Source organism: Polyergus mexicanus, unplaced genomic scaffold (genome assembly GCF_030449975.1).
Source record: "Polyergus mexicanus isolate NDT 795.1 unplaced genomic scaffold, iyPolMexi1.0 SCAF_16, whole genome shotgun sequence".
NCBI classification, from domain to species: Eukaryota; Metazoa; Arthropoda; class Insecta; order Hymenoptera; family Formicidae; genus Polyergus; species Polyergus mexicanus.
In genome coordinates, this window is record NW_027223336.1 from 5,811,019 (window position 1) to 5,831,195 (window position 20,177).

The 20,177-nt window shown below is 43.8% G+C and overlaps 1 protein-coding gene across 1 annotated transcript; it reads right to left on the reverse strand.

Moving 5' to 3' along the window:
• Nucleotides 1–5,496: 5,496 nt before the first annotated feature.
• On the reverse strand, nucleotides 5,497–12,262 carry LOC138940211 (homeobox protein Hox-A3a). Its single transcript, XM_070308847.1, has 2 exons — nucleotides 11,362–12,262; nucleotides 5,497–6,398 (listed from the first exon to the last, which is right to left on the reverse strand). The coding sequence occupies exons 1-2, from the start codon at nucleotides 12,260–12,262 to the stop codon at nucleotides 5,497–5,499; spliced, it is 1,803 nt and encodes a 600-aa protein (XP_070164948.1).
• Nucleotides 12,263–20,177: the final 7,915 nt, after the last annotated feature.

Genomic DNA, 20,177 nt, shown 5'->3' on the forward strand with positions numbered 1-20,177 from the left:
TTCGTGCCCGATTTAAATATAAACTTCAATAGATTATATTTTAGAGATAACACTTTTATTAATCAATTATATATAGTCTCCATTCTTTTCTACAATGCTTTTCCAACGATCTATAAGCTTGTCGATTCCATTTTTGAAGAAAGAACTTGGTTTTTCTTGAAAAAAGTTTGTAAGGTGGTTTTCGACAGCTTCCTCGAAATTGAGATTCTTGCCATTTAAATTATTCTGCAAAGACCGGAACGGATAAAAATCTGAAGGCGCAATATCTGGAGAATATGGCGGGTGCTGCAGAATTTCCCATTGCAATTCCTGCAGTTTTCCTGCAGCTTATTCCTTTCAGTCAGGAGATGCGGCACCCACGTATCAAGCTTGGAAATGTATCCAAGCTTTTTTAAATGACGAAAAGCGGTTGAATTATCGATGTTGAGCCTCTCAGCAATATCCTCAGTTGTAATCCTTGGGTTTCTTTCCACTAAGGCATGCACAATGTCATCATCGATGCCAGAAGGCCGTCCAGAGCGGGGTTGATCCTTCATGTTGAAATCACCATTTCGAAATTTGCCAAACCACTTTTTGACTGTTCGGAGAGCAAGAGCGCGGTCCAAATAAACGCTTTGAATATTTTTGTGTGCAATCCCAACACTCACGCCTTTCCGAAATTCATATAGCATTACATACCGCAAATGCACCTTTCGTTTTCCATTTTTAATGATTTCTCTTATGCACAAATGGACTTATCTGAACAATGTTTGACGCTAAATTGACATAAGACAACGTCATCTATTCGGTGTAAGCAACAATTACCACACGAAAACAATCAGAACTCCGCCATGCGGTAACTTAATGCCATTTATGAAAATCGGGCACGAACTTATGCAATCATCCAATATATATTATAATATATATTATACAATATAATATTATTCAATCGTATTAAGATTGTAATAATTTTCTTTGAAAAAAGATTCCATATTGGTTCCAGGAACTTTTGATTTAAAAGCGTAGATATTCAATTTTTTTTTAAATTTTTTTTTAGTAAAAAACATGAAATGTAAATGTAGCTGTAAGTTTGACATTTCTAAGACACGCATAATGCCGCGTGATATTCTACGACATAGAAACACGTGTCAAGAAGCTTAAGATGAAGAATTACTAAATGTGATGAAAACTTAATTAAGATATATATCAGCTTGTGGAAATTAACTTTCGAATATTTGTCAATGTTGCGCAAGTATCAGTTAGCGTAATCCGATTTAAAAAAAAATCGGAATTAATTTCGCGCAATAAAAGTCTCGATATTCCTTGCTTTGACAAGGGGAGAGACGAGATGTATGGAGAAATACCGCAGTGCGTAATGCGCGATTAAACGCTCGCATAAATACGCATTTATACGCGTGGGGAACGGCAGTAGTGTGTCTCGGCGTATTCGCAGACACGGTTGCGACAGCTATTGAACTATTACACGCTTAACCGGAACGGAGTGACTGCAGTGGCGTGCCTTGCTGCTCTCGATGCGTGCGGCGTCATGACCTCAAGCGGGTAATCCCTATACGAACCCGAGAACACGGTGCGTACAACTCCGTTTAACCCGTCAATGTTAACGTATTGCGCGAATTCTAATAATTCTTTAGATTTCTATAATTTTTTTAAATATCTATTCTTTGTAGAATGTTTTAGAAAATATGATAATACGTGAAAATAACAAAAAATTTTATATCATATTCTTTTTCAAATTATTTTTCGATTATCCTAATAATATTTTTTAATTTAAATTAATAAATCTATATCTGTATCGAGCAAGTGGCAAGTCAAAATTGATAAAGATGTTAACATTTTATGTATTATACGAGATATTACTGTGCCAGATTATCCGCGTGACATTTCGCGAGTATTTCGAAATGATGATGCTGCAGCAGCAGCAATTAAGAGATCATTGTAAACTGAACATAGAGCGGGGCTACTTAATAGCTAGATTAGAACCGATTGAGATAATTTCTGTGACGATATTCAAGCAGAGGAAATAAATTTGCCAGACGTTGTTATCTAGGAGCATAACGCTCGGCGACGTAACGAGCGCGGTATTTATCATTAATTAAGCGCTACTTACGTCATCTGCGACTATGGTGGCGAGGAGGAAGATGGGAAAAGGAGAGAAAGAAAGAGAGTCTTCTCGGAAAATGACTCTCTGTGTCTCGCAGCAGCACGCAGAAGCTTATAACGAAGTTACGCCACTGTCGATGTTCGAAACGCGGGGATTGCGAGTGTCGCGCGGGGGTTGGTTATTTCACGGTCCACTCGTTCTACTCACACCCCTCAGAGGCGGCGGCGGCGGTAGCGGCCCCTTTCCCAAATCCACCCCTAAGAATTAATTCGAGAGAATCGTCCGGCGACCGACCGACAGCCACTCCTACCTCTTCGAGCGCCCTCGGATCATCTTCCCCCCCACGGATCCTTTTTCTCTCATAGCTCTCCTTCTTTCGTATTCCCGTTCGCGTCGATTTAACTTTCTCCTGACTCCTGCTTCGATAACACCGTCCTTTTCAACGAAAGGTCCGTCAGAAAAGTCGAGATAAGAAGAATGAGCGTATTTCTTTGTTCTTCCGAATGAGACCTACCTTTGTTATTACATAGTTAACGTCCCCTGTAATAGTATTTTTTTTTTTTTTTTTTTCCCCCGAACCGGTAGTCAGTTTCTTTGCCAAGTGTTATTATTTATAATCAAGGCGCGCGAGATGTTTTCTTAAATTTTTAATGAGTATCAATGATGAAAAGCACATCTATATTTTTGATAATGTACTTACCGTCTTCATTCATAAGAGACAGGGAACTATTTCTCGCAGAAAGACGCAGTCATCCTTTGGTCGAGCCAGCGATTAGCTTCAGCATTTAACGTGTTTAGAAGCCGTTTGTCCCGCGAATGTAAAGAGCTACTTTTATCTTCAAAATTCATAATTAAGAGACGCATAGATGCGTGGTCGGATCACCGACGACGCGTGTCGCGCGGCTTTAGCCGAGTAGTTTCTAATTTGAGCATCAAAGCAAGGCGCGAGTAATTTTCCGTCAATTGAACGTGGCTGCCTTTGGAAGTCGGGAACAAGGCGGCACTATGCGGTCGGAATTACGCGTGGAAGACTCTAGGTGCTGATTTTGCGAAGACCGCGATTCTCAAAGAGCGGGTAACGCAGAGCTGCCGTCTAATGGTTCTGTTCACTTAGCGCGTCTTCTTGCTCTCTTTTCTCGGCGTCCTTCTCCTTTATCTTTCGCAAAAACAAGAGTAATTTTTTTTTTTTCGTGCCCGAAATCAGACGGAACGTACTATCGAGGGCGACGGACGAGCGATCGCCGCTCATTAAGGGCCGATGAAGAAGAGACTCGGGTAAGCTACGAGGAAGGTTGGAAAGAAAGCAATTACGACACTGATTCCGAGATTCCGAGTTACGCGAAGTAATTGGCTTTCAGCGTTGAACTTAATCGAATCTATGGCTTTTTTTTTCCCCCGCAAAAACATCGAGTTAAAATGTTGCAAAAATCGAAATATTGCAAAATAAAAGATTGTACGACTGTAGAGAGATCGATTTTGATTTATCGACGTATCGATAAATATATCACGAGATTGGGAATATTTGAAACTGAAATCGGAGTGAGATCAATTTTCGATTGTATATAAAAATATACGGAAATAAAATATATCTTTATTTGGTAAAAATATATTTTGCGTTTGTTCTCTCTTTATATGTAGCAATGAAAGATTAATAAGAACTGCGTCGCGTAAAGTATATTTTTCTTTTATATTATTTATATACAGAAAAAATTGAACTCCCACATTGCGCATCGATCTCAATATGTAAATAATACTCCTTGTAACGGTATTACAGAGTATCAGACGGTTGACGGGATGAAATTTGTATTGTCATCCGGCAGCAAGTTGTCTCGCGACAAACGCTGAAAGCGGACAATACGAGATATTGTTGTCGTAACACGACGCGGTTCGAATGTGTTAAGCAAAATCGATCTTTATTCTTGTCGCACGTGCGTGTAACGGGGATTAATTGTATCTATATACACACTGGATGGAGGTTTTTACGAGCGTAACGTATGATTTTTATTTTACACAGGAACGATCGCTACGTTCCGGGTGTGCCTCGTTTTTGCGATCGGCACACGAAACATTACTCACTAATTTTTCACCACAATCGTAATCATCGCACTCACGCACACGCATTCTCGCACATCCATCCTGCACGCATACGTCTTACTTGCTAAGAGCGTGTCTAATAAAATCTACTTCCCTTTAAGACGAGTTTCCGGCGTCGCGTTAATCGCGGCGACGAACGGAATATGTTACAAAGATGAGAAAACGACAAGGACTCGGGGTGTTCGCGTCACTTTAACATGAATAAAAGTACCGAGATTCTCGTTTCATTAGGCGAAGGAACGATTGGCCGGTTTCGGGCGGTCTTACGATAGTTTATGACTCTGTTCAATCTTTCTTTACCATACGCAAAGCTCGGAACGAGGAGCGAAAGCGCAAAATAGAGAATTAATCGAAACTTATGGTATTCATAAAACTCAGCCCTCTATTCTACTATCGTTGCACTTTACGTCAAGTGTCGAGTTATCTATGAGATGACGAATGTGTTGGTTTTAGAAAGATGTCATCTTCCCTTCGCTATTGTCCAAAGATCGGACGTTGGGAGAAAAATACGGATGGAATTTAAATGTTTGGCCAGTGTGTCGTGCCGGAATGATACGCTCGTTTTTTGAACGTCACCCTACGTAAACCGATTATGCTATCGAGTCGTTTCACGTGCGCAACGGGAAGGAAAAATATAACATCGCGACTGCTTACGCTCTTCGATCCGACAAACGAAAACATTACACCCATTCGATACTTAAATAGTTTTCGATATCATTTTTAAATATCGAACAAAAATTCCTATTTCATGATGCCAAGATATTATAGCATAGTTTTATTTTTATCTGAAAAATAACACAAGCCCCCTGAATTAAAATTGTTCAGGTGATAATAAACGTGAGGTTATTTCTCTCAATTGCTTTTGAGAGGAATAGAATTTTAATAAATGCACTTTTCTGTTTTTCGCGTATACGTTAAATTTATGTATTGTATTTAACGATTAACACATCCGATTAGTTATGACAATTGGCAGAAATTATGGACTTTGTTATTTTCAATTATTTATGAAACGACGAATTTCTTTCATTGTCGCGTAGAGGAACGATAATACTTTCTATTAATTTAAAAAAAATCACCGTAATTACTGGAGAAAAAAACGTTCGCCGAGAAAGAAGAAATTAAAGAATCAAGCAACGATGATGATATCGATAAATTATAAACGCACGACGATCCATCCTTCTTCCGTTCCTGGTACTTTTCTTCGCCGCGACCGCAAGTACTCAACGCGAACCCGGCGTTTCCTTGCCGTTGGACTACGAAGGCGAGGACGCTGACGCAGGCTATCGTCGCCTGTGAGTTCGCTACGCGTGCGGATGCGTATGCGGATGCGGATGAGACGCGAGGGTTAGGCCGGTAGACGAAGGCGTAGAGGTCGGCGGCGGTCCCGACGCAGTCGCAGCAGGAGTCGCCGACAGATGATGGCCGAAGAAGGTCGGTCCGGTTGGCGGGTAAGGTGGGGCCGCCGGGTGATAGTAGCCGGGCGGTGGCGGCGGTACCGGCGGCGGGTGGTGTACGTGGGCGTGCGGGTGCTGGTGCGGATGCGTATGCGAGTGCGGCAACGGATGCTGATGCGGATGCGCGGCGAAGAGGAAGGCAGGTGCGTACGGCGACGGATGCGGCGGCGTCGTTGGCACCGTGGGACTGTTGACGTCCAGGCCCGGATTCTGTTTCTTCCATTTGGTCCGCCGATTCTGGAACCAGATCTTCACTTGGGTCTCGGTCAGTTGAAGCTCAAGCGCCAGATTCAATCGCTCGCACACAGACAGATATCTCGTAGTCTTGAACTTGTTCTCCAGCCTAACCAGTTGCTCGTACGTGAAGGCCGTTCGCGCTCTTCTGGGTTTACCGCTGGCGTTACCGCTACCTCCGCCGCTCCCGCCACCACCGCCGCCACCGCCCGTGCCGTTTTGACTGTTCTGACTCTGACTTTGACAGTTTTGTACCTGAACGCCGCTCGACGAGGTGGACGATGACGACGAGGATTGCCGCTTCTTGCAGTTTGTCGCGGTTGCGTTGGTGCCGCCGCTGGTCGTATTCTCCCGCCCGACGCTTTCAGAATCCTGATCCACCACCCGCATCTCAATCTCCTCGTCTTCGTCCTCCTCCTCCACATCCTCCTCCATCTCCTCCATGACGGTGTCCGGTGTACCTTCCTCATCTTCTTGTCCGCTGCCGCAGGCGAATTCGCCCCGCGAGTCGCCGTCTGAAAATAATAATCACTAAGGATCACTTTTGCGATGGAAGGTAAAACCGCAAAGAGGGAGAGAGGCGCTGATACGGGATCGCGGTGTCGGGTGACGAGGATTGATTATACGAGGGACAAAATTGCGGCTTGGATGTCGCGTTTCTCATCGCGCGAGGCACGTATTTATTTACGTTCATCGCGTACTTAAAGATTTAGTAAATGTTTATTTTATTCATAACGCATGCGATCATTTTTTAATCTATTCTTTTAGAATTCAATTTGTATAATATAATGAAATCGAAAGATCGACTTTACACACAAATCAATGTAGTCGAATGAATGTAGCTATGAGAAAAGCATTGCGATAAAACATACAATATATTTTTATATCGAGGGTTTTTATTAATAAAAATATTCATATTCACTCATAGAAGCTTGTATAAATAATTGTATTGTCAAATATGTTTCAATTACGCGGAACAAACGTTAATTGCTAGTAATCGGTTTAAGATTCTCTTAATGACCGTATAAACTCGTTTGTTAAATTACATTTAACTAAATTTTTGTTTCACCGAGATGATTTATCGCAAAGAGATATAGCTTCTCGCGAGAGAGCCGAATTACATAGCGTCCGATCGAGCGATCGCGTCGCCGATCGCGCGTCTGCCAACGAAACGATCCTCGTGTGAATCAGAGAGGGACGGAGAGTAGCGGGGACCGAGAAAGAGAGGAAGAACGGCCAATCGTTCGTTCAATGAGAGAAGAGATTGGAGATTCAATCAGCACGCAGATGTCCCGGGGACAGATATTCCCTGGCTCTCGTCCGTGGGGGTTGGGGTGCCTCTGGGATACCGCGAGTGGGGATAGCTTGCCGAATAAAACCAGGGAGACAGGGAGGAAGAGAGAAAAAGAGAGATATAGAGACGGAATAGACGAAAAGCGACGAGGATGGTATATGTCGGCGTCGAAGACAGTAAGAGAGAGAGAGAGGGAGTAGGCAAGATGGACAGAGAAAGTGAGAGGGAGACAGTGGGACTTTATCCGAATTGGCGTGGCTCGTGGCCCATAGCCTGCAGCCTAGCATAGTGCCTGGGGGTTGAAAGTCCGTAGGGGGCGACGGATCGAGAAGGTTTACGCCGTAATGGGATTTGTATCTCGTTAACGCGCGATCGTTCTTGCCCCGTCGTACAGGCCGCCAAGCGGCTACCTTTCCCATCTCTCTATCTTCTTCTCGTTCCAGTTTCTTCTTCTTCTATACCGTTCTCATATAACATCGCGGTCTCCACATTAAGCTATACCTGGTCGATGCCGATTGATCGCGTCTAATTGAATTCACTAATTTATATTGTTCCTTCTTTTTCACGCTTCTTCGCCGCTCGTCCGCGTGCTTTTGCGAGAATTGCAACCTAGCCGTAGTCTTTAATGAAGTAAGATGTGTTGAATAGTATTACTTTTCCATGTTCTTCTTCTCCTTTCTTTTTAATGTTAACATATTCTACATTTAGCGCGCGAGATATAAAATTTCAATAATTTGCTTAAATTTTTCTCCAAAAAAGAAAGAGAAAGAGAGAGTCCATAATGATTTAAATATAATTTGGAAAGATTAGATTTTTATATCTAATAAGATGGAAATAATTTTATTAATCGATTGATATTACACGGTATAATTTTAGCAAAATTTTTGCAAAAGTTATTTTTGATAAAAATATAATTATTGCAAAATATATATATATATATATATATATATACAATATATGTCTTGAATTGAAGTTTATTGGAAGAATAATCGATTCATTTTTTTTTCTGAAGAAGAGCATTGTCAATGTCATTTCGTCGCCTAACATGACAGCTGTGAAATTAATTGAGCTCATCGGGAAATTAACGGCTGCAGATCGCGTTTCTATCATTGCGTTTTTATAGCGATGGGATCGCCGGCGGGAGGACCATTCGTATCGTTTAGAACTTCTTCGTTAACCACGATCAGGCGGGTTGTGTGCGAGAGAAGCGATCGGGGATGTATGTCGAGTCCCCGAGGGATACGTTAAGGGTACACGGGGGGGAAGTCGATCGCAGTGTGTGCTGCGACAAAGCAGCAGACGCGGGAATACTTATCTCGTTTCGGTTTTCCTCATTAAACACAATGACAGTGTTTAACGACAAGTGGCACACAATCGGGAAATACGCGATAGACAAAATCCCTAACCTCCGTTCCTCGCGATTGCTCGCGGCGATGAATCGCGCGTTCGCGATTTATCTCAGCGGAAATTCTTAATGATAGTATTTATAATCCAGTTAATATCTGAACAAACTTTTAGATTACGATGTACAATAACAGAAATGTAAAACAAGCGCGTAAAATTCAAAATATGACGCTTATACGCTTGAATTAGTAATGGAATCAAAATTAAAATTACAATTATTAAAATTAGAATTATCAAGAAGCAGATAATTAATTCGGCTCATGTAAATCCATAGTCGAATAGAGATTCTTCTCATTCTCTATAACGGAACTTGTAGCAGCTGCGACATACGGCGCGATATCTCGAGATTTTTCGGGGCGTTTGTATGATAATTATAAATTTCGCCGAAATCTAGCGGAAGATCCTGGATCACGAATCATGAACGCAACGCTCGGAGGGGTGACTTTCGTGGGTACTGCGAAAACGAGGAATGGAAAAATGAGACAGAGATATGAAGAGAGAGAGAGAGAGAGAGAGAAAAGTCATTGTGATGCAGAAGAGCCAATTTTCTGGGCGGCTTGGCGCGATGCGGTGCGATACGGCGCGATGCTGCGCGATTATCATAACAACCGGCGATATTATTCCGTCGGCGGATCCGAGCCGGCGGGGGTGGAGGGGAGAAGTGATCCCGACGATGGCAGTCGAAACGGATTGGCTCGGGTCTGATGCACTTTTAATGGGAAGCGGCGACCATCCTGGTAAGATGGATGAGCCGACAATCGTGTAATCTCGATTTCGACGGCTGCGATCGATCCATCGCGCGCGGGCGCGCGCGCGCGCGCGTGTCCTTTTCTCTCACCCTTCTCTCCCTTTTCTCGGCTCGTTCCTCGCGATAAAAATGTCCTTGGCTTTCACCGATGGAAGACGACGGCGGCTGGACCATCGGCTGATTTCGCAAGCACTCGGTGTCCCGTACCGGGATAAAGGGACGACGATGACGGGATTCAAGGACTGGTTAACGCAGATTAGCGGAGCAATTTGTCACGCTCCGACAGCCCGCCGCCCGGTCGCTTCCCCTGCCCCGCCTCCGTCGTCGTACCGTCCGCTTCTGCCTCGCTTCACCCCTTCTTCGGGATGCTTCTTCTGTCCCTTATCGGCTTGCAGGACCACTTCTCCCCGCGTCTGTCCGACAGACTCCATTAAATTCGAAAGTCAAGTGTGAAATTGGGATTCTCCGCGACGAACGGTCACCGAACTCGTGCGATCCACCACTTGATAAATTTCCCTCGTCATTGTCGTTTCAAAGAATATGTTCGAAAAGACGAGAAAAAGATTGCTTTATAACATTAACGAAGTGTTTGGATTGACTTAATTGTTTATATACACCGGCAATCCGATGATTTGGTGATTTCTTACGATACATCATTCTATTTCTTTAGTAAAGTGACGTAAGCGTTTGATAAATCCAACAAATAAATGAGAGTAAAGTATTGTATTACGAAGACTTAAAAAACAAGATTTCCTATAGATTATAACGCTGTGATTTTTAATCTATTCTGGAATAAAGTTGTGGCGTAGTATGCATTTTTCTGCAAAACATCATGAATTTTATATTCGTTTTCCTATATTAATCACACAAAATTTAGAAACATTTTTTAAACATTTTCTAAAAAAAAAAAAAAAATTTTTACACGAAACGTTTGAAACAATATACATGTATCTAATAGCATTTACTTCTATAGCTGTCTTATAGTACTTAAATTTTCTCATACGTAAATTAATTCATCGCAGAATTCCGCTCGCGCTTATCGTTTCGCAATTGCGTTAACATTATTGAAAATGACATTAATGAGACGTTGGAAGAGTTTCATTCTCATGTCCCGGCTGAGACATCCCTAGTTGTCACTTTTGCAGGAATCCTCGTGTATCGTCGTATACGCAAATAGCCCGACAGCTCCCAAAATTGCACGATCGTCGGAGAAGAAGTCCTCCTTCTAGCGTCTAAAATTAGAACGAGGAAGAAGCGAGAGAGGACTAGCGAAGCGTCAAGGGAACTAACATAAGATGCGGTCGGACGAACGCCGGACGTGAAAAAATATCGCTCGAGATATAGCGTGGAACTTTAAAGAAGACAGCAGCGCGGGAAATACATATCGACCTTTTCTCGCTTGCGAACAACTAAATTGACAACACTTTTATCCAATGTCAGATATTTATAAAAGTTTGCCCTCAAGTTAGAAATATAAATCTGCGATTACGTCGCAAGTGTCCGTGTAATGAGCTCGGATAAATAGAATTCTTGTTAATAACCGTAATACAAATTTATATTTTTTATATAATATAATTTTATCTCTCCATATTTATATTTTTAATTATTTTTCTATATTATATGGCAAGTGATAAATTTTCAGCGATCATGTCGCGATTAAGATGAGAAAGATGTGGAGCTATATATTTGATATAAATAAGCTACTTACTAAAAGAGAATTATTAATCGGATATAAAAAAGAATAATAAAATATATATAAAAGGAAAGACACAAAATTTCAAGTTAAATGAACGATTTCGTGTGAATATTGGCCGACTCTTTCTCTTTCTATTCCAATCGATAAAATCCTAATTGAAATGTGCATCGTTGAAAGTGTTAGGCGTTCTTTATTAGTTAATTTACCGAGATAACCGCCACGTTTCAATCATGCGACGGATCTCTCTAATCGCGAAAACGTCGATTACGCTAGCCAAGTAATCGCGCCTAAAGCGAAAGAATTTCACGACAGAAGACGATAATTTTTGTTATTCACCTTCGTGCACGCTGCCGGCGCGTCGATGTCGGCGATGTTGCACGCGATTGTGGACGACGCGGCCACCGGTAAACTTGTTCGGGTCGAGAATATTCTCAACGGAGAATGCGAGGCACCGCTTGTTGTTCGTCTGTACCGTGCTGGTAGCTGTCGCGGTGATGCTACCTGTCGACGTGCCGGTGGTGGTGCGCGCCATGTTACCGGAAGCGCAGACCGTCATGACGGCCGAGCCGGTAGCGCCGTGTCCGGATATATACACTGACGTTCCGTGGCCGGCGGGCCCACCACTTTGTACACAAGTGAAAGGACGCACCCCGCGATTGGCGAACGGATGTACGAACTGCTCGGATGGGACGCCTCTCGACGAGGGTGCGGTGAGGTCTACCGGGCTACTGGGATTGCTCTCGTCGCCGTCCTCCCGACACACGTCGACTTCGACGTCACCGTCTTCGCGATAGCTGCCGTTTCGGTGTCTCTCGGATCGACCATCGTCCTCCTCCTCTTCTTCGTCTTCCCGCTCTTCGTCATCCTCGTCATCCACGATGACGTTTCTTCCAGCCGGCGTGTTTCGTTCGTCCTCGGCATCGTCCTCTTCCTCATCCTCCTGCTCTTCCGCCTCCTCGGCATCGTTCGGCCTCTTCTCCCTGCCTTCATCTATCTCACGATACTGATCAACCTTGTCAACGGCGGTGACGGATCGCAGGATCGGCGCGCTCGACGGCGACTGCTGCTGTCGCATGCCGTCGTACCTCGGGAAGGACTCGCTCGCGGTACGTACGAGCAACACGGGCCTCCTCTCCTGCGGCGGCAGTGATAGACTAGCACGCGTATCGGCCTCTTCCCGCGGTAGGACGATCGGTCCTAGAGGCGACGCGGTCCTGCCTTCTTGCATTCTCCACATTACCCGCTAGTAAGAGGGTGATCTCTTCCTTTACCCGATCTCGCGTCTCTTCATCCTCACTCGCGCAAGTTGAACACGGCGATTCTCTTCGCGATCCTCTTGTATATTATTTCCGATCGAAGAATATTGTAAGTCTTGTTCAAGCCGACCGTAGTCGGTGTTTCATGTTAATGCGTATCCATCGTACGCGTTACACTTTCCTTTCTCGAATGTCATTGTTTCGCCGTGATACGGTCCACGTTGACACTACACGCGACAACGAAACGATCGACGAATTATCGACGAATCCGATGCGATATCAATGTGACCGGAATCGCTCGTCCGCACTTTCCTCGCGACTAAGATAAAACTCCCGTCGAGGCCCCGCGACGAACGGTGGATTTAAAATTATCCCTCGCGGCATGGGCGCGCGATTAGCAACGTCTTTGGTCAGCCGTCGCGGCGCGCGTACCGTGGCAGCTACTCTCGGGAGTCTCGCGTAGAGCCATGGTGGCAGAATTGCTGGTATATCGGCGTATTATTAGCGCCGAGGAAGAGAGCGGTGGCATCGTGGATCCGAGTGGAACGGCAAAAGCGAGGGGGTTTGTTCCGCCTCGGCTAGGCGTGGTTAACCCCCGCTCGAAGCTACCTTCAACCGCCAATGGGCGTACCGGATGACTCTCCCCATCGGGGGTTGCGCGCACACACGTGCTTTAAACACGCTCTGTAACCGCATCGCGAGAATCGCGTCTCTGTGTTGGTTCCGCGCGCATCGCTGCCCACATGTAAATGTATACATACACGTATACATATATACATGCATACACCCTTGAGGCGGTTTACGTACACGAGGGTACCGCGGCCTGAATGGACGAGGCACGAACACGCGGACGAGCCGCGTGCGGACGTCTCGCGGCGGAGCTTTCGCCAGATACTCGGGTATGTACACGCGAGTACCCCAACTTCCGTCGCTCCGCACCTCACCGCTATCTTCCCCTCGTCCCTCTTATCGCAGCGCCCCGCGACTCCCCGCCCTTCTCCGCGATCGGACCGGCTAAAGTGGTTTGTCTTTGATTTAACCACCACAGAGAGAGAGAGAGCGAGTGGCGTCGACGAAGGAACACATCTCTTCCCCTGTGTCCGCGCGCGCGCGCGCGACGTCGTTCGTTGCGCTCATTTCAAGGTAGAAAGAAAGGAAGGAAGGAAGGAAGCAAGGTAAAACGCGTGTGGAGGAATTGCATGCTCGACGCATGTATACGCCGGGATCGCAAAACGCTCGGTGGGTTTGGCGATGATAGTCGATGGTGGTGTCGGCGGTGAGGGCGGCGCATCGCGGCCTCTTCAACGAGTTTATGTATAGCGATTTCCCGCGTATAGGATGGAGAGTATAATCGTGGTGAGTACACGACGCATACACACATTTTCTCTCTCTTGCGAACCGGGAGCGAGGTGGTGATGATATTGGCGATCAAATCAGAACCAACACAACGGCCAAACGATCGGACGACCGATCGACGGACGGACGGACGGACGGACGGACAGAGAGCCGATAGGAGAGCTGGTGCTGGTGCTCCGATGCTGCTGCTCCGCTCTTAACTCGGCGCACGGATATTGTTTACCCGACCATTTAGGTAATTGCTGGCCTACCGCTCTGTCAGCCAATCGAACGTAACCGGCTGATGCGTCTGCGATACTGATCTCTCTCTCTCTCTCTCTCGCTCTCTGTCAACAACGTGAGTTTCTTTCTTCACTCTCGTAATCTTCGGCTCTGCTAGTCTCGCAACGTTTCTTCGCCAATTTCCCAATCATTATCGATTTAGTTCTGAACCAATTGTTCGGTAACTGATATCGCTATTGTCGCAGTGATCGATTCTTTGCAGGAAATTGGCGAGATATTGGAAAGATATATACTCTTTGCCAGAAGATTGTGTATCGAACGCGTGTGATTAAACTTTGTTGAAGTAATTAAAAATGCGATTGAGCTTGGAATAGTTTTATAGACGATCAGGAATATATGTATGTATTGCACGCGAATACTTTGTTCTGTAAAATTATAACCGTAACGATGATCGCATTAGATGACAAATTGGATTAAGCGTGGCTCGACTAATCCTCAATTGTACCATCTCATTATTTGGTTAGCGCTCGAGCGAGAAGGTATCGCAGTGTGTTATCGTGTTTCGCGAAAACTAATTATCGCAGGCGCCGTACTTAATGCGATAATAGACCTTTTATTCATCAAGTCCAACCGTTTTGTTAGCCGTGTATATTATATAATGCACTGCAGCTTGTCCCCTGCACATACGGATGTTCCAGAACAGCTATTACGCTCTTGTCATTTGCGTATTCTTGAACTACATTCGGAGTCACTTTTTCTTCTTTAAAAAAAAAAAAAAAAAAAAAAAAAAAGTTTTTTTTCTGCCAATATTTTAATATTACAAATATTTTGATAAATTATTCTCAAGTGAGATTATGCTAAAGCGAAATTTAAAAAGTTACTGTTCAAATTCAAGCATAATTGGCCCAAGCTGATTAAATCGTAACTTTTAAATCGAGAATTTATCGATGACAACGAATCAAATTCGCAGCCGAAAAAAACTCGGGATAATTTTGGAACACCCTTTGCACTCTCGAGACGCGGGAGAAGGTAATCGTAGAAGTATGCGCTTCTCATTCCCTCTTGTCACGTGAACGAACGAACGTAATAATTCACAGGCCCCCGTCTACAAAAATATCATCTTCGCGATGCCCGTTCTTGGAAATGTCATTCTAAACTCGATGTCAATTATCCGCGAACAAATGAGCATGGTTTTACTCATGTCACTTATTGTTAGGGCCGATTTAGTCGACGTCGGCTGAATCCTCGTTCGTTATATATTTCCTCTCTTCAAGTTACGTTTTTGAAGAACTTTCGTCTAACATTCGCCGCAATTAGCGCTAATCAGAGAAATTGCTTCTTAATTTTCCCAATTTTTATGATACAAAGACATAATAATAAGACAAAGAAATAATATCAAGTTCTTTAACAAGAACTTGATGCACTTTGATTTTGTGCGGACATTACTGCAAACCAATATTTTAATTAGCGCGGAGAATAAAGAATTAATGTACTTAGTCGGCATCACGTACGATGAATCGAGGTCATTCGCGGTGCATTCCGTATGCATGCGATGTTTGCCGCTCGATTTGTAGTACGCTGAAACATAATTAACAATTCAGGATGCTAATGTAACGCGCACCAGTGCGCGCCATCCAGCTACTTTTGAACACGTCGCTCATCTCTGTCCGAGACGATAAACGTAACGTGCGAAACCGCCACGAATGGATCTCGCGTATTGATTAAGCGCCTTCAATTCGAAGATCCCGTTGTTGATGATCGAGCACGGGAAAGCGTTTCTCTGGTGTCATTATGGCGCAGGTGAGCTTCATGTCGGTGGATTACTCTACCTGCCAAAGTGATGAGGGTTTAGGCGGGGGTCCCTAATAGTTTCGAAACGGTACGCGAGTCGGGAGGTTAAGCCAGTTGGCCGAGATAGACGTGGAGCACGGTGGCGGGCGCGACGACGAGAGGGGGGTTTGATAGAGCGATCGAGCGGGCGAGCGGGATGAGAGACGGAAGGAAGGGACGGGGGATGGATCCATCGAAGGTGGGGGCGCACGGAAGGGAGATCGGACAGACCAGCCGTGACCAATTTGCGCCCGTTCGTGCTCTCGATTCCGATTCCGATCCCGATTCTACCCGTCCGACACATGGATACACGCGTACGGGTACAGTGGTGCAAGAGTACCGGCGTGCCCGCCGTTCTGGCGTATACACATCGATACACGAGCCCCTCGATCTTCTCTTCTCGATGCCCATGCATCGCCTCCCTTCCCTCACTCGTTTCCCCACGTTTGTCTCCTCTCCCCTCCCCTGATCCGCGCGTACGTCGGCACCCTACTACTGCCAAGAGATATTCGTCACAGAAAGTCGCGTCGTGTCGCTCGATGAGCAGGCCACCCCAAAAGTTTCACGCCTATCTGGACCGGCGGCACCATCTATTTGCGCCACGATAATTGGCCAATTAAAACCGGGCGAGAGCGTTCGAGTTACCTGCCATCCGATAATTATACGGTGTCCTCGTGGCGGTTCGACCACGTATCCACGCGACCGGGCGTGGGTGGCGGCGACGAATGACGATGGGAGAGGGTGAGAGAGGGCAGGAGGGAAACTCGGTCGGTATACGGGAGGGATGGGGAGGGGGGGTGGGGAGGGGTTGGGAGTTGAATGCGGGAGGAAAGGTTTTTCCGGAGGGCCGAAAGGCGGAGGATGGAATCGACTATTCCGATCACGTGGCTTCGGATTCTACGGTGTGGTCCTCCTGGTCTTTTCTCCCTTACTCGCTCTCCCTCCCACTCCCTCCCCCCCCCCGTCCTTCCCTCTTTTCCCCTCCCGTCTCTCGTGGCAATCCCCAGCGCGGCCACGCGGCTCTCCTCTCGTTCTCTCGCTTACTATCCTCCTCCGCGTAAATCAATGCGGACAGCACGCCCTTTCCTTAACCTCGTGACGCATGACTGGAGCACTCCTTGGTGCTACGTTTAGTCGCGACACTTAACGAGATAGATACTCCGCCAATAGATACTCGACTTGAGTGTCAATGGCAGATATTAACGCGATAGATTACGAGAAAGTCTTGAAAATTTTCAGTTAGTAACAATCGTAAAGAAAAAAAAAAAAAACTTACCGTTTGCAAACTATCGCTAAATATCATGTGTCTTATATAGAGAATTAAAAGAATAACTGCCTAATGAGATGTATCATTTGCTGCGATTACATAAATTGTCAAACGATAAGTAAAATTTCTAAGTTACACAGCATTGAGATTGCAAGAATCTTAATTAAATACTACAGATATGATATTGCGAAGGTGTGATACATTTCTTGATTTTATTATTTATTTCCCTATATAATATTATATATATATATATATATATATATATATATATATATATATATATATATAATTTAATATCGAAGAATATTAAAAAGAGTCATAAGAATTTTTACGTTTATTATGATTAAAATAAAAAAAAAAAAAAAATGATAAAGAAACAAAAGGATTATATCACGAAAGTTGATTTAATAAACAAGTCGAGCATAGAAAAATATAAGTTCGTGATACACATCTCATTAAGAAACTCCTCCTCTGATTTACTTTGCGACCGAATGATTGATCGTTTACCCCTAATTAGAGATTGGGAAGCTTCTAAAAAAGTAGACGAAATTACGCGTGACACGAGCGGAAATTAGGTTTATGAAGGACAGAATGATATATGGCCGTTATACTTCAGTAAGCGACAACGCGGTGCCGAGATAACTATATTCAGTGACAGGTCTATTTCAAAAAATCCTAATGCCTCTATTTCGCAGTAATAACGCTAATTACGACGGCAATTGGCATTGCCGCGTTATCGCTTACGATCTATATTTCATCGTGAAAAACATAACACCCTGGCGAAATCGCGCTACTAACGACCGCCTAGCAGCGTTAAATGCTTTTAAACGAGAACATATACGGGGTGCCCCGCAAACATTTAATTTCGATGACAAATATTTCGACGATCTTATAATTATGTTTCAAATATTAATAACTTTTCGGTTATAAACCGAGAATATGAAAAGTTTATTAAGGCAACATAGTAATTAAAAATTAAACTGTCTTTCCACTTGCATTTAAGTCGATTGCAATTTTCTAAAAATATCAACCTGAGATCTTTGATATATTAAAACATTTAATACAGATTAAATATTGAAAAGTTATCCTTTTCCAAATTCTGTCTGTTGAAAAATTCACTGCATGAAATTCGTTGCAGAAATTTTCATTAAAATTTAAAGATTCACCCTGATGGGAGAGATCAGCAGATGAACAATGTATAGTCGACGTATCCATAAATGCTATAAATACAATTTCGCGGCTTTTGTAAAAAGTTGCATACGCGTGCAGATAACGTACGTCTTTACGGTTCTCGTGCATTGGGAAAGCACCGCGCATTATAACGCATATTTATATTGTGTTCTCGCGAGTCTGTTCTCTCGTTAACAGTCGCACTTTTCCTCCTGGCTGCTGCGCCGCCGCCGAGTATATATACGCATAGGAACAACACAATGACGTCGACTATGTACTCGCGTGAACGTTAATTGTTAGCGATTACCCGCCCGCAATTAGCATTTCCTATAGGCTATTGAGCATCGATTAATGTAAATTATTAAGTGCAATTTCTCTCGTGTTTAAACGTTGAATGTTTCGAACGACGTTGGCGTACCGGGGTGCCGGATGTGCGAATGAGTGTGTTTCATACTTTTCACGCGGAGGCTGTGTGTTATTCGCGCACGGAAACGTAAAGTATGTTACATCCGTTCCATACTACGGCGTAACGGAAACAAATGCCTGCGAATTTCACGCGCAATGGAAAAAAATTGGACGAAACATGGTTCGTAAAAAAAAAAACAAAAAAAAACGGGAGGATGAAAAGCGAAGAATATTTCATTAATATCACGATATTATAATAAAGATAATGGTGTTATTTTCCGGATAGTTCAACATCGAGGAGGACATTTTCAAATTGTCAAGGTGGAGGTATGTCGAGAATGGGTCGCGTGCGAAGGAGCGAATAGGGTCCGAAGGAGGTGATTATACACGGCTATCGAGCTCCGATATACGATTATATATATACAGAGTGTATATATACGCGCAGAGTATCTCTAGATATAACTTTCTCATGTATGATTTCTTCAACCAATTTACCATATATGCCACACACATACATTGTTGAACTATATATATATATATATACATTATATACAGATACAAGAAAAGAGTAAAAAGGGGCGCGAATACATACATATATATATATATTATGTCGCATTAGGCGCGGGGATCGCAGTCTGGGTATCGCTTACGCGTTATTATTACAGCGATACGACACGCCATGGTGTCAACCGTGACCTCCCATGGGGACTCCGTGCGATATCATATACAATGTAGGTACCAACTGTCACACCATCGCCGAACATTGGGGATCCCATGGAAACCGGCTAGGCGTGCTTTATGGTGCGTCAAATTAAAAGATTCCCTCCTTTGCGTTTCCTAACTGCGATCTCATCCGCTTGGATGCGATATGTATCCCGCGTATGGATCCACCTACGTAGAGCTTTCTAGCACGCGCGTACACGCGCCTTTCACGGCTCACGTTTCATAAGGCCTAATAGACACGCGCGATGCCGAGTAATGTCCCGTGAGATGAGCGATTTTAATTCGCGACTAATGGAACATTTAATGTGGCAACCGTGATATCTAGGCTAAACCGACCGAACAATCATGTACTCGTTCATAAATGTAACAGACAAATTTTCGACCATAAAATTAGATCGATGTGTCAGACTAATTTTTAAATCGTTATCTTTACGTTAGATTTGGCATAATTTGAAATAATAAGATTTTTAAGAATAAACTATTTTTTCGCGAAAGAAATATTTGATTTTTCTGTTGAATTATTCGTGTATTCTAGGAAAATTGTCAATTTTTTTGGAGTCTCTATTTGTAAAAATTCCATCATATTTTCTTTATATCTTTTCATGTTATATATTATAATATAATTTAATTTCTCTTTCTTACTATACAATGTGTATATTGTATATATATGTGTGTGTAAGACAAAAGTTGTTTGGTATAATATTTCGTCATGTCTAACGAGAGCGAGTAATTTGCAGTTTAATTTACGATTAATGGCACGTTTAATAGCAAATGCGAGTGTAGTAGTGAAATTCACAGTTGTCGGCATACTTGACTTAGGTCGTGTGCCGCTTGTGCGAACAACTCGTACGTGAAATGTATACGGCTTTGCCAAACGTTGCGTCGTGCCAGACGTCTTTCCGACGAAAACGCCGCAAAGTGGT

Bases quoted from the DNA above. Each gene is read 5' to 3' on its own strand.
- LOC138940211 (XM_070308847.1), bottom strand. From the start codon at position 12,262: ATGTGGAGAATGCAAGAAGGCAGGACCGCGTCGCCTCTAGGACCGATC. The intron at 6,399-11,361 runs GTGAATAACAAA...TATTATTTTCAG, and splicing joins CGCCGGCAGCGTGCACGAAG to ACGGCGACTCGCGGGGCGAA.